This window comes from Branchiostoma belcheri, unplaced genomic scaffold (assembly GCF_001625305.1).
Source record: "Branchiostoma belcheri isolate BF01 breed outbred unplaced genomic scaffold, Haploidv18h27 scaffold18, whole genome shotgun sequence".
Taxonomy (NCBI): domain Eukaryota; kingdom Metazoa; phylum Chordata; class Leptocardii; order Amphioxiformes; family Branchiostomatidae; genus Branchiostoma; species Branchiostoma belcheri.
Window position 1 is genome coordinate 1,056,814 of NW_017803268.1, and position 11,270 is coordinate 1,068,083.

General features: G+C 42.4%; 3 protein-coding genes across 7 annotated transcripts in view; 1 reads left to right on the forward strand and 2 right to left on the reverse strand.

The window, feature by feature from the left end:
- LOC109467473 overlaps window positions 1-1,465 on the reverse strand; it is a 10,893-nt gene extending 9,428 nt beyond the window's left edge. Inside the window, exon 1 of one of the 3 annotated variants that reach the window (XR_002140082.1) lies at window positions 1,304-1,465. The gene's annotated coding sequence lies outside the window, so the exon portion shown is untranslated. The remainder of the gene's footprint in view (window positions 1-1,303) is intronic. The other 2 variants (XM_019765482.1, XM_019765481.1) reach the window with 2 other exon arrangements.
- A 1,816-nt stretch (window positions 1,466-3,281) lies between these two features.
- Window positions 3,282-8,575, reverse strand: LOC109467354. Of its 2 annotated transcripts, none has more exons than XM_019765297.1 (7): window positions 8,460-8,575; window positions 6,381-6,551; window positions 5,965-6,024; window positions 5,649-5,831; window positions 4,579-4,698; window positions 4,025-4,127; window positions 3,282-3,799 (listed from the first exon to the last, which is right to left on the reverse strand). In XM_019765297.1, the coding sequence occupies exons 2-7, from the start codon at window positions 6,546-6,548 to the stop codon at window positions 3,759-3,761; spliced, it is 675 nt and encodes a 224-aa protein (XP_019620856.1). In that variant the 5' UTR covers window positions 6,549-6,551; window positions 8,460-8,575; the 3' UTR covers window positions 3,282-3,758. The 2 variants fall into 2 exon arrangements, with proteins under 2 accessions (XP_019620856.1, XP_019620857.1); XM_019765298.1 differs by having other exon boundaries at window positions 8,465-8,567.
- Window positions 8,576-10,482: 1,907 nt separating this feature from the next.
- The window catches only part of LOC109467475 (thiosulfate sulfurtransferase/rhodanese-like domain-containing protein 1), an 8,984-nt gene continuing 8,196 nt past the window's right edge, over window positions 10,483-11,270 (forward strand). The window contains exon 1 of one of the 2 annotated variants that reach the window (XM_019765487.1): window positions 10,483-10,700. In XM_019765487.1, the coding sequence (XP_019621046.1) occupies window positions 10,556-10,700 (145 nt within the window). In that variant the 5' untranslated portion in view covers window positions 10,483-10,555. The remainder of the gene's footprint in view (window positions 10,701-11,270) is intronic. The other variant, XM_019765488.1, reaches the window with a different exon arrangement.

Genomic DNA, 11,270 nt, shown 5'->3' on the forward strand with positions numbered 1-11,270 from the left:
TGCTATGGAGGCTAGCCTCTACCAGGCTTCGGGAGGCGGCTGGAAAGAGTAGAAATTAGCCAAATAGAGAGATAACATACCGAAGTAGTTGGCCCACTAGAAAGCACAGTTTGCCGCACTCGAAAAAAAAAAACTGTACTTTCTAGCGGTCCAAATCCTTCGGCATGTTATCTCTCTATTTTCCAATTTCTACTTTTCCTAGCCGCCTCCCGAAGCCTGGTAGAGGCTAACCTACACTTGCAATCTTTACAATAAACCAAAGAATAATTTTAAACGGCTCTAGGAGGTCTATGCGTTGCAAAAGTAATAGAATTTTCTTTAGCTCTACGTGTGTCCCAGGACCCAAGGGATGGCCGCTGATGTTGTTGTAACTTTATCCAAGGTTTCATAGCCAGTCTGAGAACTCCCAGCACACCCCATGGTACCATTTGGATCGTATATTGAAAGTTTATGGGCGCTGCTTCAAACATGGTTGTGACCCAGGCCGTTGGTTTCCAATGGAACACGATATGTAATGTTTCAGAGAAACGTTTTGTTGCCTCCTCAAACTTCATTGTCCATCAATTCTCTACAATATCTAAAAATCATGTATCCCACCATAGCAATTACCAAAAACCGCAAAACTTCTCACGGAATGCGTTTTCATATTCTAGTTAAGGTTTACCCAATCCATCTTCGTATATTCTGACAGAAAAGAAGCGATCGATCTAAATGTTTAATAGATACGTCCAAAAAGTCACGTACGTTACATAGTACAGAAGCGCGCGTTATATGTTAGAGGGGCCACGCCCCACCGCCCACGAGGCAAAGCATAGCGCCATCTTCTCTTCTCAAGCAAACTGTCTCATAGTCTTCAGAACTTATAAAAACTCTTAAGGTGATATTAGAACCATGTACGTATAAGATTCCGCTATGAAAACCATAATTTAAGATGTATAGGCCCTTGCAGAGGCCTTGCATGGCTGTATATGGCTTTACGATATAAGGTTCGCCCCCGTCGCACAAAAATTCTTCCTCGTCTCTGGCTCCTCATAAACATGATGTTATAAAAACACCACTCTTTCCCGATATCTCTCTCACTTGTTTCTTTACACTATCAGTCGTAGACTACGATTTGATACATTTGACAGTTATGTGTTCTTGCCTTTTGAAAACAAGGTCAGATAAATTATCATGGTCAGAAAGATAGCGTTCGCAGCAGGCTAGCAAAAACAATACCGTGGTTCAATTTACAGGAAAAGAATGCACTTTTATCAACTTAACAGTAGTGTTAGCTTAAATACAAGTTGGGGAAGTGTCTTACCTCGAAAATTGTCGTCCTTTCGGGAAATTCTAGCGGCGAGGGGGCAACGATGCTTCCGTGAAGAACAACTGCTCCAAAAAGAGAGATGGTAGCAGGGGAGGGTGAAATCTATCCGGGTTGCGGAACAGATGTTTTGTGTGACGTGACGCGTCTCCCCGCCCCGTCCTGACCATATGTGGGGCTCACCCGCAGCTGTTGGGATCCATCGAAAAGGGATAAACTTGGAGGCTCTTCATGGAGGTTTGACGAACTCGTGAATAGTTGTTTTGATGGGTTGGGAAATACCAATCGTCATAGTCTAGAACTAGTATTTCTCATTTCGCCAATTTCATCGTCTGTAAATTTTTATTTTTATTGTTAAAACAGAACTTAAAAGGTATCGGAAATATCATTCTATTCGTTTTAATATGAACGAAAAGACGAGGATGACTTTGACTTTTAAATGATCCTACCGGATTCCTTTGGAACTGCAGTTTGTGGGCAAAATTGTTGTCAGCAAATGTCACTGCTGTATAATACTCACTGTCGCTATGAATAATATCTTTATTATGACCGTTACTATGAGAACAAGTACATAATAATGTATTATAATAGATGACTAGCGTTGCAGTCTGTGACTAATATGATAAAGAATTGTCTGAGTGTGCCCACGCACGTCTGCTTTTTTACAAGGACATTTCCCCCTCTTAGAGTCTGCACGCGAGGTCTGACTAAACGTTCGAATAATAGATTTACAAATGACGGGCTACTTTTACTTTGACACTCTGCCAGCTTGGTAGTTCCTTTTAGCAGTGACCTCAGATAACCCTGACAGTTAGGAGTGATTGCTAGGCTAACTTCACTGGTATCCTGGAGATTTGTTGAATTGGTGCCTAGCTGAGGTTTATAGGAAAACGGTAGGGAACGTAAAAATGAAACCCTCTTATTGTATCCCAATCCATTCTTTTCAAAGAGTTGACAATTCATCCCCCACTGCCTTTAAATAAGACGTCAAACCCCCAAATAGCTTGACTAGAATAGTATAGTATAGTATGATAGAATAGTACTTAGTTACCATGTTTTTCTTACCTATTTATGTATTACATATTCACTCTCTGGATACGTATACGTACGTTATTAGTTTTACTAGGTAGAGGTAGAAAGTTAGATGAGTAGAACGTATAACGTCATTATAGTATATGGTTTTATACCATTCCTCAATACATTCTGTACTCCTTATTCTTGTCAACGACTGTTTGCAATTAGTCCTCAGGCATGAACTTGGAATGGAGCTATGCTATATCTAATATGTCATTTGATTGGTATCATGAAAGTTCATCTGTGTTGGTAGTTACATGTTTAAAGTTAAAACTTTTGATCCAACACAAAAATTCTCTCACCTAGAGCTTTCAACCAGTCACTCTGGTCTTCCTCAGTAGACTGACCCAGTGAAGCTCTAAAAGCCAGGTTTCAGGAACATACACGGCCTAGTTCTGCCAGTTCAGAGGTGTCTCAACACATTCACATAGAGTCACCCGGACACCATGTCTCACTTGACACTGTAAGGATTTTAGACACTGAACAAGACTATTTCTTGAGAGGGGTGAAGGAAGCCATTTACATCAGGGCCCATCACCCTACATTGAACCGCGACGGGGGCCGACATCGTCTACCAGATACCTTTGACCCAGTGTTGACGTCACACTTCAAAGAAGCCACGTGACAAGCTTCACTGGGTCAGTCTACTGAGGAAGACCAGAGTGACTGGTTGAAAGCTCTAGGTGAGAGAATTTTTGTGTTGGATCAAAAGTTTTAACTTTAATCATTTGATTGGTATTTGCTTCAGTCTTCATCTTAAGTACGACTAAGCTGGATTTTCATATATATTATATTTTGTGTTTCTTATAGACTCGTAAACAAAGGTCAGTGTAAAAGCCGTCTCTCATGTGTATGTGTAAAACAAGGAATGTGTTTAGTCACTAACACGTGTTGCTCCAGTGCCTACGTGACTGTAGCCCTCTAGATCTTGTCAGATGGACTCTAGAGTTATATTACTACCATCAAATATATCTAAAATAGATCAGTACATGTCAGTATTCATTTTGGCTTCAGTAATCATAACTGACATCAAATGCCATGCGCTCTTGATAATATACAATGAAAAATACATTTGTATGTATAAAATTTGTTATTAACCTAAAACATAAAATTGATAACTTGAACTCGTTATGATAATAGAATCGGTGAGTGCTAAGTACATTGATAAGTACATTGCATTTAGAATAGGGAAAAAACTACAAGGATTCTAAATTCGCAATAGCGCCAGGTTAATCCCTCAGGTAAGAATATACAAGAAAATTGTTTGAAAACAGCGCGGTACATTTATAAAACCTTTTGCACAAAATGCCGGAGATGCGTTACTTTAGATGCATTAGCCATGTAGAAGAAGAATTGCGTAGCCTCTTCTAGACTCTCTTTACTGTTTGCCGTTTGTTCCCACATTCGCTTGATCTGCAGCTAGGGAGAAAACAAAAGACTTCGAAATTAAATCACGATATGGCATTATAACCAGAGATGGACCGAAGACAATAGGTTTCCGAAAGGTATCGTGACATATCAGAAATTACATAGCACTTGCTTATTTGACATAATACTTTTCTGAAACCTGCATGTAGAAGAATTATTTCCAAATGTTTCAGAATATTTTCATTTTACTGTCCTTATGAAAAGGAGCATACACACCTGTTTTAGCGATGACAATGGTACCGTCCGGTTGCTGGACAGCACGTTGGCCAGGCTGCAGGGCTGTAGCTTTGTTACCGCTGTACACCACGATAGCAGGCGACTGAAAATGAAAATATAGAATGTTTAAGTTATTATGGTGGGCATGGAATGTAATGTATGTATCGAATTTTGCAGTTCAGCCTACCGGCTGCAAAAAGTTACTAGACTAGAGACTATACCGGAGAGCTGACAGAAGCCTGTTGGAGACTACACCGCAGCCCTAGAAGAAGCCTGTATGTCGAAAACGTGAATGATGTCCTGTGGACATGTGTCCAAGGTATCCCCATACCAAATTTCAGGTCATTCAGATTTAATACCAAGGCTTCGGTTAAAAAAATTCACATTCTACCATAATGTCAAATGTCATGTCATTTGGCCAAGGAATTGAATCCATTTAACGAAATGGCAGGAGAAGAAGGAGAAAAAGAAACGAGGAAAACAATAAATTTCCTCCATGCCTATGGTATGGACTGAAATATAATAACAGCAACCGTAAAATCAAAAGTACAAACCTCGTGCCCATGGTACCCGGTGCACAGCCCCCTACAGCTGACGATGGCGGCCACCACGCCCAGCACCAGCTCCAGAACACCCAGGATCAGCAGCACCACGGCCACGGCAAGGTTCACGGTCTGCATGGGGCGGGAACATGGAGCGAAGGTCGAATGGTTAGAACTGATTTGGATTAATAAAGTTCTATGTGAGTAATGAAGTTGAGTTTAAAGACATCCAATGCAATTTCAGGGCGGCAAAACTGGATTTTCAGTCAGTATTCTGGTCATTCTTTTGATGTTGAATCAACCCTATCACATAGCATACTGGTATCTGTGAGGAAACAATGCAATGTAGCTGACGAAAAACGGTTGCTTATTTTATATGGTAGGCTGCAGCTGATTCTAGCTATTTACCCAAAGAACAAAGGACTCCTCATGTAGCATGTTTGGGGGGCATTTCAAAGGTATGAAATTTTGACGAAATTGTGCTAAGAAATGACAGTAGCTGTCAATATAAGACAGACTTCTTTTTCGTTTGTATTTTTCTTTTGTCGCCCTGAAATTGCATTGGATACCTTCAACGCACAAGTGGACTATAGCTAGCTTTGTGTCGGTCCCATGGCTATATAAACGTTTGCCACTCTCACCAACAACCAACCAACATCATGTTCATCTGTGTGTGGATGGTGGACAAGGACAGGTGCATTTACCTGTGTGTGGATGGTGTTCAGCACTAAGAACAGGCGTGTTTACCTGTGTGTGGATGGTGTTCAGTAACAATGACAGGTGTGTTTACCTGTGTGTGGATGGTGTTCAGTAACAATGACAGGTGTGTTTATCTGTGTGTGGATGGTGTTCAGTACCAAGGACAGGTGTATTTACCTGTGTGTGGATGGTGTTCAGCACCAAGGACAGGCATGTTCACCTGTATATGGATGGTGTTCAGCACCAAGGACAGGTGTATTTACCTGTGTGTAAATGGTGTTCAGCACCAAGGACAGGGGACGCAATTTAGAGTGTAGTCCTTCTGTCGGCATTCTTCGTTATGATAGTTTCGGTGTTGAACAGACTTCGGAGCATATACTTACAGTATCGGAGTTGACAACAGCAGTACAGCCCCCGCCAGTAGTGGTGACGTCATCACCACCTCCTGTCCCGAAGAGCGCGCATGCGCCGTAGCCGTCAGCGATGATAAGCAAGATGGCGACCGCCACGAGGAAGAACAGGCCCAAGATGGCGACCATGATGCTTGTAGACAAGAAACCGGTGATCTGAAACATATTAGTCATTATTACTGTACAACATTTCACACACAAAAAAACACGCCTCTGCTCATGGGGCGTTGCCAAAAGAGCTAGGCATAAAACAACAGAAATGAGCAAAAAACAAGTTGAACACACTTACCCGGCATCCGTTGTCCGGAGTCTTGCCGCTGGCGATTCCAAAAGACCCAGCAATGATAGCCTATTGAACAGACGGTATGTTTAAAAGAAAAGTAATATCAAGTGGCCATGCATGGCTGAAGGAGGAATCAGATGTGAATTTAATTTTACATCATTGTGAATTTCTCGCTCATTTTGTGCATATCCAAGCCTGCAGACCATTTGCCCTCCATCTCGACATTGCTGTCAGTCTGTGGTTACCACATCCCCCCTCAACTCCTGTGATTCTACTGCATAAGAATAACGAACACGAAAGCAAGTAACCGAACAAAAAACCTCTATATACGGAGGTAAAACGTTTCAAGTTTTGTTGCTAACTGTACAATGCGACTGATGATCCTCTGTATTTGAAGTGCAATACTAGTATTCGTGACGTACCACAATGCCCGTGGCGAGCAGACTGTAGAGCCCCAGTGCGATGTGCGGGTGAACTGCAATCTTGAAGACGGGAACAAACATGGCGACCAGACTGACGGCCACGGACACGATGCCCAGGATCACCATGGTAACGCCCAATCCGAACGCCGTTCTCGCTCGGTATCCCATCGTCTGCAATGTAGATAGAGAAATTTGGGGTCGTGTGGGGTGGCGGTAGCGTGTTCGGCTCAGGAACAAGAGGTCCCAGGTTCGAATCCCGCCTGCAAGGGGGGGGGGGGTCCTGACAACACTCTACGCTGAATTCGGAAACCTCTCGATTACGCTTTACGATAAATTCCAAGTGGCTACAACGCATTACGTAGAATAAAAACGCCGAATACGCTCCACGCAAAAATATTAGAGCGGTCCGTCTACGCTCTACGTAGAATTAAAACGGCCGATCACGCTCTACGGAAAAGGGTTTGCGGGGCCCCCAATGTTACCGATCTTGTGCCCTTGGGAAAGGCACTTTACACGACAGGAATTGAGTACCTAGCTTCGTTTAGGGAGTTTTTAGGGACGTCCCTACGAAATATTTGAAATAATATATGTTGTTTTGAACACACCATTGTAGCTCGAAGAAACCATTAACATAAAGGTCTCCTTCTTACATATAATTAACGACAAACTAGAGTTAAGAATATAAATTACCAAACCTATAAAAAAATCTTGCTGTGAGTTCTTTCCAAACGCGCCACATGTGTCCTATCTTGGTGGCAACGTTTTGTTCGCTAACAAGGCAGTCAGATGAGTGGCCACATTGGACACAAAAGATTCGAATGAACGCCTAATCTAAACGTCATCACTTTCCGTGGCTGTCCTATTGCGCTGTGGTTGTCCAATCTGCCACAAGGACTTCAAATCAACAAGCTGGAAAATCAATTAGAGATAGTCCGGTGACCGCCGCTTCAAAGAACGACAAACTTCAAATCAGATGCCCTAAATACACGAAAAACCTATCATAGCCTTGCTATACATGATGTAGAGGCTAGAAACCCTTGAAAGTTCACGAAAAAGGCACAGACTTCAAATCAGCTAAATACACGAAAAAACCTAGTCTGTTTATACATCATATGGAAGTCTAGAAGCTCTTGAAATTTCACGAAAAGGCACAGACTTCAAATCAGATGCCCGAAATACACGAAAAACCTATCATAGTCTGGTTATACACATCCGATATCTAGAAACACGTGAAATTTCACGAAAAAGGCACATAATTCAAAGCTTTTGAATGTATTTAGTTGTCGTGTCGACAAAAAGTCGATTTCAGTCTTTTGTGTAGTCTTTTGGATTTACCCAAATTCAATGAGGGCAAACAAATATGGAAACAAAAGTCACCGCGGGCATTCTGTGTCAACTATGAAAGCTGTGAGCCATAATCTATTCAGTCACAAACAGGCCAGCTACTTTAAAACGATAGTCTTTACTGTGGAAGCAATCAAGTAATATGTAATTTTTCAAAGAGCATATGGGAGAAATCTTTCATTTTATAGGTCAAAATCTGTTCACTGGCGTACATCTGTTGTACGCATTCGTACATGATCAGATAGGTAATTAGGGCTAGAAAAACAAGCTTAGAATAATCATTCGACAAACTGTGAAGGGTAACGTTGTAGAAATGCTAAAGTTTAAGCTACGATATATTATAATTATGATCACGTTCCATGTTTCACATGTTTTAATACATAGCTAGAGATAGAAACAGTGTGTTATCAATGGCGGTAAACCACATAAGCATTTATTCTGATGCAGCAATATCGGATGAAATTTTGCGTCAATAAGTTAACAAAAATGTCTTTTATAAATTTTCAAGCCATCTCCTAAACACGTCCAGACTCTAAAGTAAAGAAGCGTAACCACCCACTCATGTCTGTAAGAATTCTGTAAGCGAAATCACACAAGATCGCCCACGGAGAAATGTGCAGAAAAATCTCCTTATTTTTCATAATCCTACGAATGCAACGACTTTAAGCAACTTCTTAGAACTCAACTCTTAACCCAAGGCCAAGACGGACTTTTCAAGAAGTCAAATATACGAACCTTACTGGAACAGATGTGTCTTGTGGAGGAATCTTCTTCCTAAGGAAATCCTGCTCGGGTCTGGATAAAGGAGACCAACTCGAGTTACCGTGGAGAGCGCAAACAAAGCGTGTCAAAAGGGCAGAGGGTTTACATTGTAAGGCGGGAGTCAGAGCAGCGTTCCTGCATGTGTAATGGGTGACCGCTGGTCTTTTATTCATGATGGAAAGGGCAGGGAGACAGAATAGGGACCGGGCAGTCGGAATGTTTCAGGAGGGCGTGGGTAGCCTCCACCAGGCTTCGGGAGGCGGCTGGAAAGAGTAGAAATTGGCGAAATCGAGAGATAACATGCCAAGGGAGTTGGTCCGCTAGAGAGTACATTTTGTCGCACCCGAAATGTACTTTCTAGCGGACCAACTCCCTCGGCATGTTATCTCTCGATTTGGCCGATTTCTACGCTTTTCAGCCGCCTCCCGAAGTATGATAGAGGCTAGGGGGTGGGCGGTGGTGGGTGGAAGGGAATATTTTTCTTTCGATGCGCGCAGAAAGCCCTCCTCCCCTTGCCTTTATCTTCTTTGACCTTGATCTTTGTCTCCCTCGGTTCTTTCCCCATATCTTCCTAATTGTACTTACATGTAGTTGGTGGTGCAATATAGGCTTAGGGCGGCGCCCATCTCCGGTTAATGAGTAGCACTTGAGCCACACAGTTGTGCAATAGCTAGCAGTGTGTACCGTACGTAAAATATGTAACTTAGTCCCTATGTTCACGGTACATGGGAATGCCATTTGCTAAAAGCCGTTAATCTAGATGTATCAAATCAGATTTCAGAAAACACTACACAGAGTTGAGTTCAATTTTGAGCGGCAGACGTACTGCAGTTCCCATTAAAACAGGTAGATGTCCTTTCATACAACGTACTAGTACCTTTCACACAACGTACCTTTTACACTGCACTCTCTATCTCTCTGAACTTCCTTTGAATGTGTAATTTAAGATAATTATAAATCATTCCTGTCCTTAAATGCCTCTGTAATAACCTCGTGCATTTTACATGGTGTTTTTATATATAACACACTTTGAAAGCACTTCATTCTATGCGTCAGACATGTCAAGGACAAACCTCCTTGAATAGACACAGGCTGTCAAGAGGAATATTACCGTGTAGGTGTCTTTATGCATTTTCTCTACAGTACGATAACAACATACAACGTGTACGATGGTGTGACTATGGGAAGAATAACAAAAGTGTTTTCGTGTACCTCAGAAATTCAAACTCAGTGAGCGGCCTGGCGCATCAGTGAGATAGTCTTTATATATAACACACATTGAAAGCCTTCATTCCGAATGCGTCAGGCATGTCAAGGAACAATAGACACACGCTGTCATAACAAATATTACCTTGTGTAGGTGTCTCAGTGTGCATCTTGTCTACCGTACGAAAACAACATGCCACGTGTACGTTGATGTGACTATGAGAAGAATAACAAAAGTGTTTTCGACTTTCGTGACATGTATGTAACAGTGGGGGGTTTATAAGCGCTACCAACTGAACCATCTGATGGGTCTAGATAGCCTCTACCAGGCTTCGGGAGGTGGATGGAAAGAGTAGAAATCGGCCAAATAGAGAGAGAACATGCCAGGGGAGTTTGTCTGCTGGGAGAGAACATTTTGCCGCACCCGGGAGCTAGGGTCTAGACCTTTTAGCCGAATCGTTAAGAGCGTCGGCGGGTGAACTGGTACCCAGGTTTGGCGTGGGTTCGATCCCGGCCCGGGACCAATAGTGTCTTTCTGTTTCTTCTCTCCTAAATTCTTACAGTTACTTTCTAGCAACTCAGTTTATAGTAGTTTGCTCAATATTGTGCCTTTAAACTACAACAGAAACGACAACAGACTGCCAAAGATCTAGCTGAAGGACAAAAGATCTCAGAAATTCAGATGCCAAAGAAAAGTTTGATCTAAACACGAAACTTTTAATCAGGTTCGAGATTTCAAGAGAACCAATCAGCGAACAGGAAAAGTGACCTTTGACCCTGCGTACGTGCAACTTCACCGGTAGACCAACAGACGTCACAAATAACTTAGTTTTCTTCTTCTAACGGGAAAAGTAGGACAGAAAATGTCGGCTTTTCGTGTAGCTCTATTTTCAAGACATGCCCTCAGGTGTTCAAGGAGTCTCTCAAGACATTACGCTGGTCTGGCGGTGCCGAATAATCGGTTCTTGTGGGAGAAGGCGCAGCCTACGCAAGTGTTCGTTCAGCAAGGTGGGAGGGGGGCGTGTCTTGAGTTGGTTTGCAGCAGGCACGATTTTGTAAAAGAATACGTAGGTGGTTGACGTAAAGATGACATATATGAAACCTCTACGAATGTAACTTGTAGAATAATAATCTGTACTCTCACTGTACATAGTTCTCACTAGGCTGTTTGAGCGTAGGGGCCCCCTACGCTGTGATTTTGACCCCCTACGCTGTGATTTAGTCCCCTACGCTGTGTTTAAACCAGCGTAGGGGTGGTTTTTGGGGGCAGAAGCTTCATTAATCTTTAAAAAAATGAAAATATAACTTAAGAATGAAGCTATAACAGAGGGAAAACAAAATCTGTCCCCCAATAAACAATAAATAGTGTCTTCAGTGGTTAATATGAGTTACAAAATTTTGGGGGGAGAATATCAGGCCCATGTTTTGGAGACTTGGTGCATGACTCGCGCCGCAGAAAGTTGCCCTTCTATACCTGACCCCTACGCTGTGAAAAAATCCTGGTGAGAACCCTGCTGTAGTTCCAAACAATTGTGTGTGTGTGTGTGGTGGTGGTGGTGGGTGGGGGTGGGGGGGGTA